Source organism: Mytilus edulis, chromosome 7, assembly GCF_963676685.1.
Source record: "Mytilus edulis chromosome 7, xbMytEdul2.2, whole genome shotgun sequence".
Lineage (NCBI taxonomy): Eukaryota > Metazoa > Mollusca > Bivalvia > Mytilida > Mytilidae > Mytilus > Mytilus edulis.
The window spans coordinates 7603373-7628590 of NC_092350.1; the positions used below are offsets into that span (position 1 = coordinate 7603373).

A 25218-nucleotide genomic window follows, 5' to 3' on the forward strand; every position below is an offset into this window, starting at 1 on the left:
ATTTGTATAATGTATATGTTTTAGGATGATCATTTGTATAATGTATATGTTTTAGGATGATCATTTGTATAATGGATATGTTTAAGGATGATCATTTGTATAATGTATATGTTTTAGGATGATCATTTGTATAATGTATATGTTTTAGGATGATCATGTGTAAATGTATATGATTTAGGATGATCATGTGTATAATGTATATGTTTTAGGATGATCATGTGTATAATGTATATGTTTTAGAATGATCATTTGTATAATGTATATGTTTTAGGATGATCATTTGTATAATGTATATGTTTTAGGATGATCATTTGTATAATGTATATGTTTTAGGATGATCATTTGTATAATGGATATGTTTTAGGATGATCATTTGTATAATGTATGTTTTAGGATGATCATTTGTATAATGTATATGTTTTAGGACATTTGTATAATGTATATGTTTTAGGATGATCATGTGTATAATGTATATGTTTTAGGATGATCATTTGTATAATGTATATGTTTCAGGATGATCATTTGTATAATGGATATGTTTTAGGATGATCATTTGTATAATATATGTTTTAGGATGATCATTTGTATAATGTATATGTTTTAGGACATTTGTATAATGTATATGTTTTAGGATGATCATGTGTATAATGTATATGTTTTAGGATGATCATGTGTATAATATATATGTTTTAGGATGATCATTTGTATAATGTATATGTTTTAGGACATTTGTATAATGTATATGTTTTAGGACATTTGTATAATGTATATGTTTTAGGATGATCATTTGTATAATGTATATGTTTCAGGATGATCATTTGTATAATGTATATGTTTTAGGATGATCATTTGTATAATGTATATGTTTCAGGATGATCATTTGTATAATGGATATGTTTTAGGATGATCATTTGTATAATGTATATGATTTAGGATGATCATGTGTATAATGTATATGTTTTAGGATGATCATGTGTATAATGTATATGTTTAAGGATGATCATTTGTATAATGGATATGTTTTAGGATGATCATGTGTATAATGTATATGTTTAAGGATGATCATTTGTATAATGGATATGTTTTAGGATGATCATGTGTATAATGTATATGTTTTAGGATGATCATTTGTATAATGTATATGTTTTAGGATGATCATTTGTATAATGTATATGTTTTAGGATGATCATGTGTAAATGTATATGATTAAGGATGATCATGTGTATAATGTATATGTTTTAGGATGATCATGTGTATAATGTATATGTTTTAGAATGATCATTTGTATAATGTATATGTTTTAGGATGATCATTTGTATAATGTATATGTTTTAGGATGATCATTTGTATAATGTATATGTTTTAGGATGATCATTTGTATAATGGATATGTTTTAGGATGATCATTTGTATAATGTATGTTTTAGGATGATCATTTGTATAATGTATATGTTTTAGGACATTTGTATAATGTATATGTTTTAGGATGATCATGTGTATAATGTATATGTTTTAGGATGATCATTTGTATAATGTTTAGTTTCAGGATGATCATTTGTATAATGGATATGTTTTAGGATGATCATTTGTATAATATATGTTTTAGGATGATCATTTGTATAATGTATATGTTTTAGGACATTTGTATAATGTATATGTTTTAGGATGATCATGTGTATAATGTATATGTTTTAGGATGATCATGTGTATAATATATATGTTTTAGGATGATCATTTGTATAATGTATATGTTTTAGGACATTTGTATAATGTATATGTTTTAGGACATTTGTATAATGTATATGTTTTAGGATGATCATTTGTATAATGTATATGTTTCAGGATGATCATTTGTATAATGTATATGTTTTAGGATGATCATTTGTATAATGTATATGTTTCAGGATGATCATTTGTATAATGGATATGTTTTAGGATGATCATTTGTATAATGTATATGATTTAGGATGATCATGTGTATAATGTATATGTTTTAGGATGATCATGTGTATAATGTATATGTTTAAGGATGATCATTTGTATAATGGATATGTTTTAGGATGATCATGTGTATAATGTATATGTTTAAGGATGATCATTTGTATAATGGATATGTTTTAGGATGATCATGTGTATAATGTATATGTTTTAGGATGATCATTTGTATAATGAATATGTTTAAGGATGATCATTTGTATAATGTATATGTTTTAGGATGATCCTTATTATAATGTATATGATTTAGGATGAACATTTGTTTAATGTATATGATTTAGGATGATCATTTGTATAATGTATATGTTTTAGGATGATCATGTGTATAATGTAAATGTTTTAGGATGATCATGTGTATAATGTAAATGTTTTAGGACATTTGTATAATGTAAATGTTTTAGGACATTTGTATAATGTATATGTTTAAGGATGATCATTTGTATAATGTATATGTTTAAGGATGATCATTTGTATAATGTATATGTTTAAGGATGATCATTTGTATAATGTATATGTTTTAGGATGATCATGTGTATAATGTATATGTTTTAGGATGATCATTTGTATAATGTATATGTTTTAGGATGATCATTTGTATAATGTATATGTTTTAGGATGATCATTTGTATAATGTATGTTTTAGGATGATCATGTGTATAATGTATATGTTTTAGGATGATCATTTGTATAATGTATGTTTTAGGATGATCATTTGTATAATGTATATGTTTTAGGATGATCATTTGTATAATGTATATGTTTTAGGATGATCATTTGTATAATGTATATGTTTTAGGATGATCATTTGTATAATGTATATGTTTTAGGATTATCATGTGTATAATGTATATGTTTTAGGATGATCATTTGTATAATGTATATGTTTTAGGATGATCATTTGTATAATGTATATGTTTTAGGATGATCATTTGTATAATGGATATGTTTAAGGATGATCATTTGTATAATGTATATGTTTTAGGATGATCATTTGTATAATGTATATGTTTTAGGATGATCATGTGTAAATGTATATGATTTAGGATGATCATGTGTATAATGTATATGTTTTAGGATGATCATGTGTATAATGTATATGTTTTAGAATGATCATTTGTATAATGTATATGTTTTAGGATGATCATTTGTATAATGTATATGTTTTAGGATGATCATTTGTATAATGTATATGTTTTAGGATGATCATTTGTATAATGGATATGTTTTAGGATGATCATTTGTATAATGTATGTTTTAGGATGATCATTTGTATAATGTATATGTTTTAGGACATTTGTATAATGTATATGTTTTAGGATGATCATGTGTATAATGTATATGTTTTAGGATGATCATTTGTATAATGTATATGTTTCAGGATGATCATTTGTATAATGGATATGTTTTAGGATGATCATTTGTATAATATATGTTTTAGGATGATCATTTGTATAATGTATATGTTTTAGGACATTTGTATAATGTATATGTTTTAGGATGATCATGTGTATAATGTATATGTTTTAGGATGATCATGTGTATAATATATATGTTTTAGGATGATCATTTGTATAATGTATATGTTTTAGGACATTTGTATAATGTATATGTTTTAGGACATTTGTATAATGTATATGTTTTAGGATGATCATTTGTATAATGTATATGTTTCAGGATGATCATTTGTATAATGTATATGTTTTAGGATGATCATTTGTATAATGTATATGTTTCAGGATGATCATTTGTATAATGGATATGTTTTAGGATGATCATTTGTATAATGTATATGATTTAGGATGATCATGTGTATAATGTATATGTTTTAGGATGATCATGTGTATAATGTATATGTTTAAGGATGATCATTTGTATAATGGATATGTTTTAGGATGATCATGTGTATAATGTATATGTTTAAGGATGATCATTTGTATAATGGATATGTTTTAGGATGATCATGTGTATAATGTATATGTTTTAGGATGATCATTTGTATAATGGATATGTTTAAGGATGATCATTTGTATAATGTATATGTTTTAGGATGATCATTTGTATAATGTATATGATTTAGGATGATCATTTGTATAATGTATATGTTTTAGGATGATCATGTGTATAATGTATATGTTTTAGGATGATCATGTGTATAATGTATATGTTTTAGGATGATCATTTGTATAATGTATATGTTTTAGGATGATCATTTGTATAATGTATATGTTTTAGGATGATCCTTATTATAATGTATATGATTTAGGATGAACATTTGTTTAATGTATATGATTTAGGATGATCATTTGTATAATGTATATGTTTTAGGATGATCATGTGTATAATGTAAATGTTTTAGGATGATCATGTGTATAATGTAAATGTTTTAGGACATTTGTATAATGTATATGTTTAAGGATGATCATTTGTATAATGTATATGTTTAAGGATGATCATTTGTATAATGTATATGTTTAAGGATGATCATTTGTATAATGTATATGTTTTAGGATGATCATTTGTATAATGTATATGTTTTAGGAGGATCATTTGTATAATGTATCTGTTTCAGGATGATCATTTGTATAATGTTTATGTTTTAGGATGATCATTTGTATAATGTATATGTTTTAGGATGATCATTTGTATAATGTTTATGCTTTAGGATGATCATTTGTATAATGTATATGTTTTAGGATGATCCTTTGTATAATGTATATGATTTAGGATGAACATTTGTTTAATGTATATGATTTAGGATGATCATTTGTTTAATGTTTATGTTTTAGGATGATCATTTGTATAATGTATATGTTTTAGGATGATCATTTGTTTAATGTATATGTTTTAGGATGATCATTTGTATAATGTATATGTTTTAGGATGATCATTTGTATAATGTATATGTTTCAGGATGATCATTTGTATAATGTATATGTTTTAGGATGATCATTTGTATAATGTAAATGTTTTAGGATGATCATTTGTATAATGTATATGTTTTAGGATGATCATTTGTATAATGGATATGTTTTAGGATGATCATTTGTATAATGGATATGTTTTAGGATGATCATTTGTATAATGTATATGTTTTAGGATGATCATTTGTATAATGTATGTTTTAGGATGATCATTTGTATAATGTATATGTTTTAGGATGATCATTTGTATAATGGATATGTTTTAGGATGATCATTTGTATAATGTATGTTTTAGGATGATCATTTGTATAATGTATATGTTTTAGGATGATCATGTGTATAATGTATATGTTTTAGGATGATCATTTGTATAATGTATATGTTTTAGGATGATCATGTGTATAATGTAAATGTTTTAGGATGATCATGTGTATAATGTATGTTTTAGGATGATCATGTGTATAATGTATATGTTTTAGGATGATCATGTGTATAATGTATATGTTTTAGGATGATCATGTGTATAATGTATATGTTTTAGGATGATCATGTGTATAATGTATGTTTAAGGATGATCATGTGTATAATGTATATGTTTTAGGATGATCATGTGTATAATGTATATGTTTTAGGATGATCATGTGTATAATGTATATGTTTTAGGATGATCATTTGTATAATGTATATGTTTTAGGATGATCATGTGTATAATGTAAATGTTTTAGGATGATCATGTGTATAATGTAAATGTTTTAGGACATTTGTATAATGTATATGTTTAAGGATGATCATTTGTATAATGTATATGTTTTAGGAAGATCATTTGTATAATGGATATGTTTTAGGATGATCATTTGTATAATGTATATGTTTTAGGATGATCATTTGTATAATGGATATGTTTTAGGATGATCATTTGTATAATGTATATGTTTTAGGATGACCATTTGTATAATGTATATGTTTTAGGATGATCATTTGTATAATGTATATGTTTTAGGATGATCATTTGTATAATGTATTTGTTTTAGGATGATCATGTGTATAATGTATATGTTTTAGGATGATCATTTGTATAATGTATATGTTTTAGGATGATCATTTGTATAATGTATGTTTTAGGAAGATCATTTGTATAATGTATATGTTTTAGGATGATCATTTGTATAATGTATATGTTTTAGGATGATCATTTGTATAATGGATATGATTTAGGATGATCATTTGTATAATGTATATGTTTTAGGATGATCATTTGTATAATGTATGTTTTAGGATGATCATTTGTATAATGTATATGTTTCAGGATGATCATTTGTATAATGTATGTTTTAGGATGATCATTTGTATAATGTATATGTTTTAGGATGATCATTTGTATAATGTATATGTTTTAGGATGATCTTTGTATAATGTATGTTTTAGGATGATCATTTGTATAATGTATATGTTTTAGGATGATCATTTGTATAATGTATATGTTTTAGGATTACTTTACAGAAACTCATTTGTATAATGTATATATTTTCCGATGATCATTTGTATAATGTATATATTTTACGATGATCATTTGTATAATGTATATATTTTAGGATTACTTTACAGAAACTCATTTGTATAATGTATATATTTTAGGATGACTTTACAGAAACACATTTGGGTCATCACATTTATGTGTTACTGTCAACACATAGCAGGAGGACTTAACAATGTACCAGTTGTCATGACTGTGCACAGTCTGGCAGATACAATCAGGGAACTCGTCAACGAAGCTGCTAACGAGGTCAATATGCAGAGAAATATGATTATGATGGAAAGTAAGTTCTCAAAAAATATTAACAAGAGTTATTAAAGGGTTACTTGATGTCATTATAATAGAATTTTATGCGACTCTCATACAAGGGAGAGGTTTAGCTAGCTATAAATCCAGTATTAATCGATTATTTTCTACATAAGGGAAATGTCTGTACCGAGTCAGAAATATGACAATTGTTTCCATTTGTTTGATGTGTTTGAGCTTTTTATTTTGTCATTTGATCCTTTTTTAATTTTCCTTGGAGTTCGGTATTTTTATTGTTTTACTTTTTAATAAACAAATGACAATCGTTCAAGAAGATTTTCAACCCTCGAGTCATCAAGTATGGCCCCTATATGTTACCCATTTGAACAAAAATAGTTAATAAAACAAAAAACAGCTCAGTAGGAATTGTGAATTTTGCGGCCGTAATGAAACCTTTTAAGATGGATCCCTATCTAAAAATGTTCATTAGCATCATACCAAACCCTGATCAAAGCTTCATGCGTATACTATAAAGTGGTCAATTATGCAAATGTATTGTATCTAACCGCTGGACCAGAGGAATATATATACTAGTATAATACGTAGAATATTTAATTCAAAATACACACTTTCACTGCTGATTGAAGACAATGAATGCCCCAAAAAATCATTCATTACGAGACCATTGGGATACAAGATGAATTAGTTTTTACTTAAAGACCAATATTATATATTCCTTCTTCCGATATAGATTTGTGTTTAATTTGGAATGTCCTTCTCGTTCATTTTTCTTTATTTTTTTTTAAATATACCAAAATCCACCAAACTTGTAATGTTGATCAATATTAATTCATTAACTGGTTTCACTTAAAATAATTACACATTAAACAGGTCAGCAGGTTCTTAATCTGTATCATCTAGAATAAATTAAATCTTGTTTTTGATATTCTGAAATTTTTATTATGTTTAGATCGAATGAAAATGAGCCCTCAAACTATGCGACAGGAAACCCACCAATCTACGCCAAGTAATATGATGTATACTTTTCTAAGAAGAAGCGAAGATATGATGATTGAGGGTGCGTTCGGTAAAGCTGCAGAAATTGCAATAACAGCTACCTCTAAAATTGAAAAAAGGTGAGAGATAAATAAAAACATACAAACTATTCAATCACAAGGTGCAAGAAGGCAGACGTTGACATGAAAATGATTTTTGGATATTTTTGCAACAGTCTGCAGTTTATATCAATTAATTGAACTAGGCTACGACACAATTTTATTTAGGGACTGTCCTAAAAAAACATACAAACTATTCAATCACAAGGTGCAAGAAGGCAGACGTTGACATGAAAATGGTTTGTGGATATTTTTGCGACAGTCTGCAGTTTATATCAATTAATTGAACTAGGCTAGGACACAATTTTATTTAGGGACTGGCTCAGGACTCCGTGTGCTGGATTTTCCCGCTGCGTTGAAGACCCATTGGTGGCATTCGGCTGTTGTCTTCTCTATGTTCGGATTGTTGTTTCTTTGATATATTCCCATTTCCGTTCTCATTCCTACTCTACAACAAGTTATCAAATTTTAGTCAATTATTACTAATTTACTTGACAGACAAGTTGAAATGTGTTATTGTCGATCATTGTATGCCAAAGACATTATTAATGTATCTATAATAATGTATTTAGTTAGAACCATTGTAAAAGAGTAAGAATAAAATATTCAGAGTTCAGTTATCATTTTTGTATATCTCGTGGTATCTGATATATTTAAATTATCATATACTTAGACTAAATAACATATATTTTTTTACTGTATGATAATAGCATTAAATTTACGTTAATTCCATATTTTTCGAATTGGTGCTTAGCGGGCTGATATGAAAAGTTTATCACATACTTCGCTTGTTATCACATGCCTTTCCGTAACGTTATCGCATGGCATTCCGGTGATACTCGGCATATTCCGGAAAATACACCTCAATGCTACATTTTCAGCGAAAAACATTAGTAGTAGTGTACAAAGCAATTATTTGGATACTGAAAAGTATATTGTATAAAATATTAATAAAAAAACAAATAAAAAAACAAACATGTAATTAAATAAATGCATTTTTTAAAAGTTTCAAACACAATTTAGAAAGTTACTTTGAAAAAGTTGACTTTTCCTAATAATGTTCATTATGTATATTGTTGAATTTTTTTATTTTTTTTGTCAATTCGTCCATATTTAAATGTTTTGCTTCTCTGTTGAGGCATATGGTAGAAAGATTTCATGTCGAATGTACTAAATTTGGGGTCCGACGTCCGTGAACTTCTCACCCTTTGAACTTCTGTTTGGGAACGGTAACCACGTGAAAGGATTAATATATGAATCTGTTATTTTTCTCCAATGTTGAAGCATATGATAAAAAGATCATAACATGTCATTTTTCATATCGCATGTATTATCAGCCCTCGGTCACAAGGTGCAAGAAGGCAGACGTTGACATGAAAATGGTTTGTGGATATTTTTGCGACAGTCTGCAGTTTATATCAATTAATTGAACTAGGCTAGGACACAATTTTATTTAGGGACTGGCTCAGGACTAACTCCGTGTGCTGGATTTTCCCGCTGCGTTGAAGACCCATTGGTGGCATTCGGCTGTTGTCTGCTCTATGTTCGGATTGTTGTTTCTTTGATATATACCCCATTTCCGTTCTCATTCCTACTCTACAACAAGTTATCAAATTTTAGTCAATTATTACTAATTTACTTGCCAGACAAGTTGAAATGTGTTATTGTCGACCATTGTATTCCAATGACATTATTAATGTATCTATAAAAATGTATTTAGTTAGAACCATTGTAAAAGAGTAAGAATAAAATATTCAGAGTTCAGTTATCATTTTTGTATATCTCGTGGTATCAGATATATTTAAACTATAACATGTTGTACTAGTCAAATAGGATATTTTCACGAGATGTTTTTATATTTGACTTATGTGCTCTTGTGTTTGCCTTAATTTTTTAAGAGTTCGATACATGGATTGTGTCTTGTTCCTGTTATGAATTCCAAAATAAGAGCATGTTCACTGTAAAATATATTGCATTATATACAACATAACTTCTTCTCAGTATTGAAGGCAAAAATATTTTAACAGCATTCCTAAAATGACGACAATGACTATTTGAACAAATTTCAAAGTTTTTATTTTGTAGATTAAAGCGACCAGCAACATCAACGGACATTGTTCCATTATTTCACAAATTTATAGAACCTTATTGTCCTAAACGACATATTGTATGTAACCCATTGGAGAAATACAGAACAGCTGACGGCACGTGTAACAACTTACATAATCCAGTATGGGGTACAGCAATCACACCACAACCAAGATTCCTACCACCTAACTATGGAGATTGTAAGTTTGACAGATAGGACAGAAGCATAGTACACATATATTTAGGTCTCTTTTACACATTTGTACCACAGGAACTCAGTAAGGGGATAGATTTGGTACTAATCTATAGGTTCCTTATACACACTGGTACCACAGGAACTCAGTTAGCGGATAGATTTTGTACTAATCTATAGGTTCCTTATACACACTGGTACCACAGGAACTCAGTTAACATATGTATATGGTACTCTATAGGTCTTTTGCATAAACCATGGTACTTATTTATTGGTCGCGTGAACAAACTGTTATCACAGGGACTTGATTAACATAAAGATGTTTTATTCAGGTCGCTTTTACAATCTTGTGCTACGTTAATAAACAGCCGCAAAACCACGCGTTATTTGATTAAAAAAAACCCTAATCTAACGTGTATTCAGTTATCATATAGATGTGGTACTCATCTACATGTCGTGTTTACAAACATGTACCAAAGGGACTCAGTTAATACATAACTTTGGTACTCATCAAAAGGTCTCTTTTACAACTTGTGCCATAGGAACTAAGTTAACAGGTTGTATTTTCTGTTTAGTTGGATCAATCTATCTGCATTAATACCATGCATGACTTTCATGTTTACTGCAAAAATGTCATTTTCTGATATCCATATTTTAAAAACAATCGTCCTTGTAATTTGTACAGATCGAGTTCAAGACAACAATGCAATCTCCATTTATTCAAGTTACATTTATTATATATTGAATTAGTCTGAAAATCTGAGCGCAATAATTGATTTGTCCTCCTTTTTTAGTACTGATTTATTCTGATGTCATTGTTATATTTCATTGTGTTATACAATTAATATTATTATACTTTATGTCAAAATGCCAGATTTTGATTGGCTAATACGAGGGTGTTAATTTACTCTTTTACCCTTCATGAAGACGCTTGATCAAGTGTGCGCTTTATTAAATACAACTCTATCCTATGGCAAATACTCTATTACCCTTCACGGAGACGCTTGATCAAAAGTGCGCTTTATTAAATACGACTCTATCCTATGGCAAATACTCTATTACCCTTCACAGAGACGCTTGATCAATTGTGCGCTTTATTAAATACGGATGGTTGTTATGTACAAGACGTCATAGTTTATTACTTTGAATTTGAAATTTAATCGACCGTAATAACAGAACATTCAGTATGATAAATTAAATAACACATATCTGAGAGGGTGATAGAGCAGATTGTTACCCCTCGAAAAGACATTGTCAACCTTGGCTTCGCCTCAGTTGACAATGTTTTCTCGGGGAAACAATCTGCTCTATCACCCTCTCAGCTATGTGTTATTTATATACTGTTATATTATGTCATGGTTATGATATGGTATGTCATTGCTATGCTATGTTATGTTATAGTACATGTTATGTTGTACTTTGTGTATATAGCCAGTTTATATTATCTCATAGCTATGTTATGTTTTATTATACTATGTCAATTTATCTCATTATGTATATCATGTTGTTGATATTCTGTAATAATGTCTTCCATTTAAAACCAGTTTAATGTTTTCAGCACAAAACTTAGGACACATACCACGAATTCTGAGCGTTACAGGTGACCCCTTACCAAGCCCCAGACTTATCAGTAATAACGTTCATGGTTCAGGGGTGAACCATCCCAGAAGTCAGAAGTATACAGTCGCTCTCACACATTTTGGTCAGTTCATAGATCATGATGTTATATCAACGCCAATCTTAATAGGTGAGTTATAAGATAAGAATGATTTACAGAAAAAAATGTTACAATTTGTTTCTGTATGTGTTGCACTGACGTTTGGTGTTTCTGTTGTTTTGTTGTTTCCACTTATATTTGATGTGATTCCCTCAGTTTTGTTTTGTTACCCGGATTTGTTTTCTCTTAATCGATTTATGACTTTTAAACAGCGGTATACTACTGTTGCCTTTATTTAAAAGGAGGAAAATATTGCTGATGTGAATGAGCATTTTAAGGAAAGGTATCATATGAGAAGCATACAGTTCATTTTAACATAATTGAGGAACTAGACCATAACACAGAAAATCTAAAATACAATTACTTGTACTTGTGCTATAGAGTCATTTCAAATTAAACCAATCGTCCCTATCCCCCTCTTTGTGGTCTACACAACTTAAACATCTACATTTACTTCTATATGGTTTACATGTTTTCCATCATTTCCTAATCATTAATTGTTTATAAAATATAAATATGTCGAAAACATGGACTTTCACCTCAGGCAGAAATAACAGTAGTAAGATCTGGTAGAACGTTCTGGGAATTGAGTGTGTTGTGCCCTTCAACACCTTACATAATTTAACATCCTGTTTTTATTCGATACAACAGCCTTTTGTAGTGAACACGCGATGAGCGTAAAAACTTATGATCTTGAGATCTTTGTTGAGTTGTTTTTCACGCAAATTAACTAGACTGACATTTTATGTGTTTTTTTGATGAATACTTTGTTGTTTTGCTAGTTCTTTCATTCATGTTTTACAATTTAAATACGTGATATTTTAATTGTATACATAAACATTATCAAGTTGTAAAAAAACTAGAGTATTTGTTAAAAGCAGATGTTTTATGTTTTTCAACTTGTACTTCTACGGAAAATTTATTACTCCTATTAGGAAGTCTCGTACTTAAATTTAGGACTAGTTTTAATAAAACTCTGTGACCTTTAAATGGGTTTACAGAATAGCGAATACTCGCAATAAACCAACAATTAGAGAAAAATTAGGGGAACATACAGAGCTAAAAAAAGGGGTACAAAAATATAAGCAAGGACTCTAAAAAAAATACAAGAAAATAAAATACTGATTACAGAAGTAAACAATCTACAGAATAAAGAAATTCCCCCCCCCCCCCCAAAAAAAAAAATTAAAAAAAATTAAAATAATAATCAAACTATACAGAAATTGAAATACCTCCAACATAGACACTTTCTAATGAAGTCACAATCTAGGAAAATAGTACATGTTAAAACTCAGTTATTATTCCTTTGGGCCTTTTATTTAAGAAAAGTACAACTGATAACTTCATCCGTGTACAAAAGGATAGATACAATAATTGTTTTGTTTTTGAACTTTGAATTAAGAAATACTTTGATACCTATGTTTTATTTGAGAATTCAAGCTACTTAGGTTTTCATACACTGGTTAAACTTTATTTTCATTTTTTGTTTTAACTTTTTTTGGTCACACATTATGTAAAGTGTTAAGATTAGAAACCGTCCTTTCATTTAAAATTGAAAGTGTGATTATTCATAATCAATCAGAAAAGAAATAACATATGAACTGTGTGCCTTATTTGACAGATGACCAACAGTCATATACAACATATTTATTATTTAGTTTTTTGTTGTTAACTTGTAGTGTTTTTATATATATATATCTTTTACATTGGAATGACACGAAGATCGTAATAAAATATAATAATATCGACTATCGTTTAGATTCATTTCTAAAAGATCAGTATGGGGAAAAAATCCATCAATATCTTTTTCTTCATCAGAATATAAGATTCGTTATTTACTGTAGACATTTTTTCATTCTTCCCTCATCATGTCTGGACTTGAATGTGAACACGCTTCTTATGCTGCCGTGTTTGGTATTTGGGATTTGAACACCCTTCTCTCGCCGGGTGTGGGACTTGAATGTGAACACGCTTCTTATGCTGCCGTGTTTGGTATTTGGGATTTGAACACACTTCTCTTGCCGGGTGTAGGACTTGAATGTGAACACGCTTCTAATGCTGCCGGGTGTGGGACTTGGGATTTGAACAACCTTCTCTCGCCGGGTGTGGGACTTGGGATTCGTTCACCGTGTTTGGTACTTGGGATTTGAACAACCTTCTCTCATCGGGTTAAGGAACTTGGTATTGAAACACCCTTCCCTTACCTAGTTTGTGACTTCGGATTTGAACGCCCTTTCCTCATTGGGATTGGGACTTGGGTATTGAACACCCGTACCTCATTCCCTGTCCTGGTTTGCAACTTGGGATTTAAACGTCCTTCCCTCATTGGGTTTGGGACTTGGAATTTGAACACCTTTCCCTCATTGGGTTTGGAACTTTGGATATGAACATGATTCGCGTCAGTAACATTTTGGCACTTTGTCTTCTACAATTACTACGCCTTCTAGGCTGTATAAAAAAGTTTTCTTTAGTGAAGTGATTTGTCTTTCGACGTCAGCTTCATCTTAGGTTGTTACACAGATCATGATGTATGTGTGCATGTAGATGGAGTACTTTGCAGATTAGTTGTTTTGTCAGACATGTTTGTACTAAAGACGCCTTTCTTTAGAAGGATTACAAAAACGTGTAAAAAGGTGTACTTTTATGGCTTGAAATTTTGTTTTTAATTATATATCATGTATACAAAAACAATACAAATAAAAACTCTGTAAGAAATGATACCTACAGCTGATTATAGTTTTGACAAAAATGTATACAGTTAAACATTATGGTCTCCATCAGGAAACATTTTCTTTTTCATGTTGAAAATATACTAATTAAAATAAGATTGAGAAAGGAAATGGGGAATGTGTCAAAGCGACAACAACCCGACCAGAGAGCAGACAACAGCCGAAGGCCACCAATGGGTCTTCAATGTAGCGAGAAACTCCCGCATCCGAAAGGCGTCCTTCAGCTGGCTCCTTAAAAAATATGTATACTAGTTCAGTGATAATGGACGTCATAGTTTAGTTAAAGTAAAGAAATGAGGTTATTAATTTTTGATCAATGTTAAAGTGATTATTTCGTTCATATTTGATTATATTCTTCATTTAAGCTTTTAAGGTAACGTCAAATGTTTAGGGTGTTCCATCGTGCATGAAAAGCAAAGTCTTAATAAAAGTTTGTTTCGTATTACAGATGAGGGTCTAGACCAGATGGTATGTTGTAACGGTGATCAACCTGTTAACAGGTAAGATTATCTTTCCTTGAAATAATTAATCGGAATAATGACGTCCCTTGGCACCAAGATAAATTATTCAGATGCTAAGCCCCCATCATGAAAATAGCAAATTGGATCCAAGTAAAACAACTGAAAGCCGACGAATACATAAAAATATGTCATACCCTTTTAGAAAAAGGGTTCAAAAAGCTATTGTAGGGTCAAACTTGAATCCTAATCATGAAATTGTCTAGACTTGAATTTGCAGATTAAGTAATCTACACACAGTTATAAAAAGTTGGAAACCTAACGGAAATCAGCTCTATATTTGTGTTACCTTCGCCTCTTTCAAGAACAGGAATAGTTTTATTGTACTGGGAGTACGGACAAATTCAATTGAAGTTTAAAAATGAAAGAATCGTTTTGAGATTGACAATTCAAAATCATGACACAAAAAAGAAAGTGACGACCAGACAAACAGCAGTCTACAAACATTACATAAACACCAAAGACTTGGCATGCAACGCCATCTTCACAAAAACCATGTTGACCTTATGTTTATCAGAAGGGTTATATCCCGTATGTATCACCTGTTAACTACAATTCAATATAAATTTCATGATTATAGAATATTGAGGAAGGTAACACACTTCCCTTTAAAGGTTCAGAAGGAGATCATTAAATGTATTATGACCGGTGTTCGGATGATTTGTAGATTGAGTGGTAAAACATTTAACTGTTTACGTTTTTGGATTTGAGCGTCACTGATGAGTCTTTTGAAAACGAAACGCGCGTCTGGCGTAAATACAAAATTTAATCCTGGTATCTATGATGAATTTATTTGTCGACTTATGGAGGTAGTGACGAGAGGCAGGAATATACATCAACAAGACAGCAACCAAACAACACTGAAAGCCAAATAAAGCCATTCATATACCAATATACGGTTAAAACAAAAGACTTTAGCGTCCACACACCAATCGCCAACCAGAGTAAACAAAAATGTGGAATGAATTTTTCAAACCTTGTAAGACTATCAAAGAACTGTTATTTTATATTAAGAATCATTTTGTTTGTTTTAGACCGGAATGTTTCCCTTTCTTTACTCCTCCTGGAGAATTCAAACATACATGTATGGAGTTTGTACGTTCAGAAGCAGCACCAACTACAGGCTGTGGACCAGGTATATATTATTAGAGATAAGTAAAAAAGAACACAATAAAATACGACATTCTTTAGAGATTGTTTAAAATTAAAAATTGTTGTATGACATTAATTAAAAACTTGATTTTCAATGTGTTTATAATGAAGCATCAAATATAGACAAGCAAATATTTACAAAGTCTTTATATTTTGCACAATACTAAAATACTCCATCTACATACTTGCTAATAACATGACGTTTCGCACCTTTTGTAACAGCGATAGGTATAGATTACCAACTGTCATACAAGTGAGAGGTTTAGCTTATTTCAAATGCAGGTTTAATCTACATTTTAAACAAACGAAAATGCCTGTACCAAGTCAGGATTTAGGCTGTTTGTAATAATTTTGTGAAAACCGTTTAAGTTTTACACTAATGTATTCTGAATACAAAAACTGAATATTTATAATACGTACATTTGAGCAACAATATGGCGTAAATAACCACAAGCTCTGTTTAAACTTTTGCAAAGACGAAATACTAAAATACAATGTATTTGTATGTATATAGGTCCTCGCCACCAGATGAATCAGAGAACGTCTTACTTAGATTTGTCACAGGTATATGGCAATAATATCAAGGCTATGAGAGAACTACGTACATTGCATGGAGGTGAGTCGTTTTTAGAAGTCATGATACAACCAATTCTGTGTTTCAGGATTTTATATTACTGCCAGTAGACGAAATAACTTTTAGTAAATAAATCAAGTTTGCCTTTTGGTAAGTTGCAAAGCAAAAACGGCTGTCTATCTTAGATGGCGAGCTGTGGGCGTATGTTGTTTCATTGTTGGTTGTTGAACGGCTTTTATTTTGCTGTTTTTCTCTCTAATGTGTTGCTCTTAAATAACTTCTTAGTTCCTTTTCTTGGTAGCCCGTAAGCTCATTTATTATTTTGTTCGCCGTGTTTAATACCAGTTAAATGAGTTTATCAACAGCCTATGCGATTCTGCATTGCTTGGACTTTTTTGCGCGATACGATAAAACGCGGGAAAATAGAACGTATGTTTATATTACACAAATATCAGTATAGTTTTAATTAACTTATTATTACCATGCATATTATGTGACTCTTGTGGGTGGTTCTTATTGACCGGTTATGGAGGAAATAGTAAGTTGTCAAAAGTTGATATTCAATGGACATACCTACTTACTTGACAGCTTATATCCAAAACATTAAGTGAATTATATCTAATAAATAGACTGGTTTACAGGTGAGATGCAGGAAGGTGCTGGAGGTTTGTTACCTGATGGACCACCTGACCTAGATTGTGTTGAAGGTCAAGTTTGTTTCAGAGCAGGTAAACTTTAATCAAGTATCATTTTACACACCTGAGTCTTGATAACAACTTTTATTCAATTGAAATATCTAAAGATACATTCACTCGTTTTAAACTCACAAACTTCTTGGTTTTGGACTGGAAAAAGCCAAGTCGTTGGTACCTACGAACATTTTAAAATAGTGACCTCTACAGAATTGTGTGTGTGAGTTGTCTAATTGCTGTCACGTCCATACATATTCTATTTCATAGACAGTATCACTATTCTAGAATCTGTTGATAAGAATATCCCCTTATTTACATTTACAAGAACCAGTACGGGAAAAAGAAATCAAATGTTATATATATATAATTTAGAAACTACCCCTTTACAACGGAGCACTTGTGGACGGGGTATCCACAAATGCGTCTAACAGCATATGCAATGAAATATACAGACAAGTAAATACATTCATATAACATTTTCAGACTTAAAATTGATACATTGTAAAATAAGACATCATCTTACATAAGATAATAACCATTTTGTACAATATAAAAATCTAAACTAAACTAAAACTAAACTAATAGTAACTAAAACATATTACATAAACCAATAACATTTAAAGTTTAGGTTCCAATACCAATGCTCTCTTATAGTATATTTCACTCAGCATCTTCTATTTAACTACAGGAGACCACAGACATTCAGATGCACCAACATTAAACGTTATTCACGTTCTATTTCTGAGAGAACATAACAGGATAGCCCGAGGACTTCAAAAAATAAATCCACATTGGGGAGACGAAAAAATTTATCAGGAAACGAAAAAAATATTAGATGGAATGTACCAACATATAATATACAACGAATATTTACCGGCCATTCTTGGAGAGGAAATAGTTACCAAATTTGGAATCAGAAGTACAGCTAGAGGATATAATAATGTTTACGATCCAAAAGTTGATGGATCAACCAGAAATGTATTTGCTGCAGCCGTATTTAGAATAGGACATACTCAAATTGAAACATTCGTTGGATTTATGACACCAGATTATGCACATGGAGCTCAAACACCAGTTGTGGAGGAATTTTTCAACACACGTTTAATACGCGGACATAATTCCATGTATGGTGTGGATGGAATAGCACGATGGATGTGTACACATTTCCAGGGAGCGCCAGATAGTTTTATTACACATGCAGTCAGGGATAGACTTTTCGAGACTGAGCCCGGAAACGGATTTGATTTACCAGCATTAAACATGCAGCGCGCCAGAGATCATGGTATTCCATCATATAATAAATGGAGAGAATTTTGTGGACTTAAACCTGCACTTCATTTTGGTGTTGCACCAATGGGTTTGATAGACCACGACCCACGATCAGCTAAAGCACTTCAATTGTCTTACAGGTAATGTTCATTATAACAAAAATATATTTACTTTACAATTGTCTTATGTCAAACAGAATGATAAATCATTTTTTTTTTCGATTTTAATATCTGAAATATTAGTTCTTTATATTGTTCTTGTTAGATTTTGGACGTTCGAGTTTTCCTTTTATCTGCATGCAGTAAGTGCATTTCAACAAATTAATTTGTATTTGTTTAAATTATAAATGGAAATGAGGAATGTGTCGAAGAGACAACAAACCGACCATAGAGCAGACAACAGCACAAGGCCACCAATGGGTTTTCAACACAAAAAGAATATCCTGCACATGGAGGCGGGCTTCGGTGGCCTCTTAACAATATGTATACATTAGCTTTGATATTAAACAATAATAACTACAATTATTTGTACAAGTATAATTCGAAATACAATATAAGCAGTAATGATAATGAAAAAATATATATTCATAATTATAAAGTTTTATGTATTTAAGTGCTTATTCATGAAATAATATCATATTCAAACAAGTAAAAAACTATGGAGAGAGACAAAGATTAGAGTTTTGATAAGCATCTGAATTAACCTGAGAGAAATCTCCGTATTTTGTCCATCATTATTATTTTCTATTAAGAATGTGAAAATATAGGATGTAGTGGTGTTGCATACGATGTTTAACGAACATCAAAAAAGATATGATGTCCCAGTACTCCTTATATTTTTTCACAACAAGGCCATATTCAAAAAGACTTTGAAGCCCCTCTTCAAACAGTGTTTCTATGATTTATCAAAATTAAAGATTTTGACACTCTGATTGAAAGGGGGATAGTCTTCCTTCTTTACTTATACATGTACTTATATAAGTATGTATATTTTTTATGACAGCCATCCAAATGATATTGACATTTTCCCTGGAGCTTTATCAGAGGTACCAATGCCTGGTTCATTGTTAGGACCTACCTTTCAATGTCTCTTCAGTCTACAGTTTTTGAATTACAAAGTTGGAGATCGGTTTTATTACGAAAATGATTTTAAACATACAGGATTTACGCCAGGTAAGCCTTAAACAGTTATTGAATGTTGAAATAATTCATACGTATAATCAAAATACGCAATGATAAAAAGTTATTAAAAAATTACTTCAAAATAAAAAAAACCCACCTACTTGAAGTTAGATGAAGTAAAAAAAAAAAGAAGACGTTTTACTGGGTTTATTTGCAAATAGAAAAATTGGAATCTCTGAAAAAAATATTATATTATATTTGAAGAAAATCTGGTTGATATATATTCAGAAATTTGATTCACCCCAACATTATAGTTCAAAAGGAGCGAAAACCAACAACTACATTTGTCAACTACTCAAACTAAGGTTATGGCAATATGAAGGAGTTTGATATCAACATAATTACATTGCATGCAGTCTTATCAATATACAAATTAATAGCTAATTCACAGTGAAGTAAGATATGCAGTGTAATTTTATCCCTGTTTTAATGGAGAAATATTTAAAAATATACCGCGAATGAAATAAACATCAGTCTTTGATCGTATTCTGCCTATCCTACCTTAATATCACTATACAGGAACATATGATCAAAAACCAAGGCAGGGGTATGGGTGACAGAAATAACATTATAACGAATTTGCAATACTAGTTTAATTCAAAATTTGTATTCATGATACCAGTTATAAAACAGGTAAAAATTCAAGACACAAAAAAATCAATAAAAAAAAAACCAATTCGTAAAACAAAATGAAAAAAAGATTAGACATTGCATTTGTAGATTACATTTACTCAATTTGACATTTTCTCTTTACATTTATAGGTCAACTTAACACCATTAAACAACAAAGACTCTCGTCGTTGTTTATGAGAAACATGCAAATGTCTCGTATGCAGCTCAATGCCTTTGTCTCGCCATTATCAGGGTAAGTATAACGTAGAGAATGTATCGTATGCAGCACAATGCTTTTGTCTCGCCATTATCTTTGGTAAATATAACGTAGAGAATGTCTCGAATGCAGCACAATGCTTTTGTCTCGCCATAATCTTTGGTAAATATAACGTAGAGAATGTCTCGAATGCAGCACAATGCTTTTGTCTCGCCATTATCTTTGGTAAATATAACGTAGAGAATGTCTCGAATGCAGCACAATGCTTTTCTCTCGCCATTATCTTTGGTAAATATAACGTAGAGAATGTCTCGTATGCAGCACAATGCTTTTGTCTCGCCATTATCTTTGGTAAATATAACGTAGAGAATGTCTCGTATGCAGCACAATGATTTTGTCTCGCCATAATCTGGGTAAGCATAACGTAGAGAATGTCTCGTATGCAGCACAATGCTTTTGTCTCGCCATTATCTGGGTAAGTATAACGTAGAGAATGTCTCGTATGCAGCAGAATGCTTTTGTCTCGCCATTATCTGGGTAAGTTTAACGTAGAGAATGTCTCGTATGCAGCAGAATGCTTTTGTCTCGCCATTATCTTTGGTAAGTATAACGTAGAGAATGTCTCGTATGCAGCACAATGCTTTTGTCTCGCCATTATCTGGGTAAGTATTACGAAGAGAATGTCGCAAATGCAGCAGAATGCTTTTGTCTCGCCATTATCTTTGGTAAGTATAACTTGGAGAATGTCTTGTATGCAGCACAATGTTTTTGTCTCGCCATTATCTGGGTAAGTTTAACGTAGAGAATGTCTCGTATGCAGCACAATGTTTTTGTCTCGCCATTATCTTTGGTAAGTATAACGTAGAGAATGTCTCGTATGCAGCACAATGCTTTTGTCTCGCCGTTATCTTTGGTAAGTATAACGTAGAGAATGTCTCGTATGCAGCACAATGTTTTTGTCTCGCCATTATCTGGTAAGTATAACATAGAGAATGTCTCGTATGCAGCACAATGCTTTTGTCTCGCCATTATCTGGGTACGTTTAACGTAGAGAATGTCTCATATGCAGCACAATGCTTTTGTCTCGCCATTATCTGGGTAAGTATAACGTAGAGAATGTCTCGTATGCAGCAGAATGCTTTTGTCTCGCCATTATCTTTGGTAAGTATAACGTAAAGAATGTCTCGTATGCAGCAGAATGCTTTTGTCTCGCCATTATCTGGGCAAGTATAACGTAGAGAATGTCTCGTATGCAGCAGAATGCTTTTGTCTCGCCATTATCTTTGGTAAGTATAACGTAGAGAATGTTTCGTATGCAGCACAATGTTTTTGTCTCGCCATTATCTGGGTAAGTTTAACGTAGAGAATGTCTCGTATGCAGCAGAATGCTTTTGTCTCGCCATTATCTGGGCAAGTATAACGTAGAGAATGTCTCGTATGCAGCAGAATGCTTTTGTCTCGCCATTATCTTTGGTAAGTATAACGTAGAGAATGTCTCGTATGCAGCACAATGCTTTTGTCTCGCCATTATCTGGGTAAGTTTAAGGTAGGGAATGTCTCGTATGCAGCAGAATGCTTTTGTCTCGCCATTATCTGGGCAAGTATAACGTAGAGAATGTCTCGTATGCAGCAGAATGCTTTTGTCACGCCATTATCTTTGGTAAGTATAACTTGGAGAATGTCTCGTATGCAGCAGAATGCTTTTGTCTCGCCATTATCTGGGCAAGTATAACGTAGAGAATGTCTCGTATGCAGCAGAATGCTTTTGTCACGCCATTATCTTTGGTAAGTATAACTTGGAGAATGTCTCGTATGCAGCAGAATGCTTTTGTCTCGCCATTATCTGGGCAAGTATAACGTAGAGAATGTCTCGTATGCAGCAGAATGCTTTTGTCACGCCATTATCTTTGGTAAGTATAACTTGGAGAATGTTTCGTATGCAGCAGAATGCTTTTCTCTCGCCATTATCTGGGCAAGTATAACGTAGAGAATGTCTCGTATGCAGCAGAATGCTTTTGTCTCGCCATTATCTGGTTAAGTATAACGTAGAGAATGTCTCGTATGCAGCACAATGCTTTTGTCTCGCCATTATCTTTGGTAAGTATAACATAGAGAATGTCTCGTATGCAGCACAATGCTTTTGTCTCGCCATTATCTTTGGTAAGTATAACATAGAGAATGTCTCGTATGCAGCACAAGACTTTTGTCACGCCATTATCTTTGGTAAGTATAACGTAGAGAATGTCTCGTATGGTATGGAGCACAATGCTTTTGTCTCGCCATTATCTTTGGTAAGTATAACGTAGAGAATGTCTCGTATGCAGCACAATGCTTTTCTCTCGCCATTATCTGGGCAAGTATAACGTAGAGAATGTATCGTATGCAGCACAATGCTTTTGTCTCGCCATTATCTTTGGTAAGTATAACGTAGAGAATGTCTCGTATGCAGCACAATGACTTTGTCTCGCCATTATCAGGGTAAGTATAACGTAGAGAATGTCTCGTATGCAGCACAATGCTTTTCTCTCGCCATTATCTGCCAGGGCAAGTATAACGTAGAGAATGTATCGTATGCAGCACAATGCTTTTGTCACGCCATTATCTTTGGTAAGTATAACGTAGAGAATGTCTCGTATGCAGCAGAATGCCTTTGTCTCGCCATTATCAGGGTAAGTATAACGTAGAGAATGTCTCGTATGCAGCAGAATGCTTTTGTCTCGCCATTATCAGGGTAAGTATAACGTAGAATTCATACGTTTGTCTAGTAGCCAGCAAGGTAACAATATCGTAACATTCATATGTATGTACGTTTAACAGAATTTACTAACCATGCAGTTTAGCAGTTTAAAAAAACACTCATTAAAGATACAAGGTTTATAATTTGATACGTCACGAGTGCCATTCGTCTACATAAGACTCATCAGTGGCGCTCGAAACAAAACAGTTTTAATGGCCAAAACCAATACAAAGACGATCAATATGATCAAAAGGGATATAACATGAAATAGCATTTTTAACCTGAGGTAGTTTGAACCTTATTTTCCAAATAATGTCTTCATTTATCAACGATGATTATCAGGTATTTCATATGCTATCTTTCATATACTATCTTCAGACATTATATTTATACAAATTAATAGTTGTACGTGTTTTTTTTCAATTTCAGACCACAACGACACGGGCACGAAATGTTTCCACCTCTCGATTTGAATTTCTGGCGGGAAATAGTTATCCATAAAAAGAAATAATACTCACGTTAACTCATCCTACAGCGAGAGTCCAGCTGTTGTAATATACTGTACGCTAAAATCCTTGGTTTTTAGAGGCTGATAAAATGTTAACTACATAAAGAATATGAATTTGATAAATCTGTATAAAAGAATGTATTTTATCTGTTAAGTGAAGACACAGCTGTATTGTTTCAATTAAAGTTGTATGTGCTTCATACAAATATATTTGATATATTAATGGAGAGGTTTATAACTAATCATTAAACGAGTTAATAAAAGCTTATTTTTGTTACTGTTTTATTGACTTTCATATTAATGGATAAATGATGTTCATGATACATACATGTATTTGTTGTCTCATTGGCACTCACACCACATCTTCCTATATCTATGTATTTGTGTGATTGATTGGCAACGTTGAGTTTGTTTATCCCTTGACAAGTTATAGTTTAAACATATATATTTATTGCGGATTGGGAAACACGTTATTGCAACTATTAATCCCTTTCCACTTTGCGGGTGCGAGTGCTGCCTTGTAGCGGCATTAGCCTGCTTTTTTTTCGAAATCTATATGGGTGTCTTTTACGTGCAAGAGATATGACCCTCTCTTACAGGTGTCAGACATTTATCGTCCCATTCCGACGGACTATCATCGTTTCTTAAGACCATACTCGCAAATGGTGTCAAGGGAGAGCCCAAACTTAAGTCCTTGAAATGTTCTCCCCGGAGCGGGCATCGAATCAGGAACCTTTGTGTTAGTAGTACGATGCACTAACTACTACACCACTGCTCTCTTAAGGTATGACATAGTTTTTGTTTAATAAATGAAATAAGGAGAATAGGTATGATTCCCAATGAGACAACTATCCACCACAGTTTAAATGAAGTGGTTGTACGCAATTATAGGCAACCACACGGCCTTCAAAAATGAGAAAATCCTTACCGCATAGTCGGCTAACATTTATTCAGTACGTATTTATTCCCAAACTAGAGCAATATAATAATAATTAACATTAGGTTGCCTGCCCATTTATCACTTTTGCAACATAGTTTATATGATATGGAAAATTACTGAACACAGAAAATAATTACTCAGTAATTTCCAGATTGCTATATGACTTTTGCATATTTCATAATCGTAAAACGTATTTAATAAAAACATTAAAACAATTATATTTGGAAAGAGTTAAAAAAAAAACCCAACATCACTAAGTTTACCAGGGGTTAACATTTATA

At 31.4% G+C, this 25218-nt stretch overlaps 1 protein-coding gene across 1 annotated transcript in view; it reads left to right on the top strand.

Moving 5' to 3' along the window:
- Positions 1 to 24265, top strand: part of LOC139529842 (peroxidase-like protein) — a 58750-nt gene extending 34485 nt beyond the window's left edge. The window contains exons 2-13 of the mRNA XM_071325769.1: positions 6551 to 6732; positions 7666 to 7831; positions 9896 to 10098; positions 11650 to 11838; positions 14986 to 15037; positions 16090 to 16190; positions 16722 to 16823; positions 17423 to 17509; positions 18162 to 18882; positions 19745 to 19914; positions 20686 to 20788; positions 23919 to 24265. Of these exons, the coding sequence (XP_071181870.1) occupies positions 6552 to 6732; positions 7666 to 7831; positions 9896 to 10098; positions 11650 to 11838; positions 14986 to 15037; positions 16090 to 16190; positions 16722 to 16823; positions 17423 to 17509; positions 18162 to 18882; positions 19745 to 19914; positions 20686 to 20788; positions 23919 to 24000 (2157 nt within the window). The 5' untranslated portion in view covers position 6551 and the 3' untranslated portion in view covers positions 24001 to 24265. The remainder of the gene's footprint in view (positions 1 to 6550; positions 6733 to 7665; positions 7832 to 9895; positions 10099 to 11649; positions 11839 to 14985; positions 15038 to 16089; positions 16191 to 16721; positions 16824 to 17422; positions 17510 to 18161; positions 18883 to 19744; positions 19915 to 20685; positions 20789 to 23918) is intronic.
- The last annotated feature ends 953 nt before the right edge of the window (positions 24266 to 25218 follow it).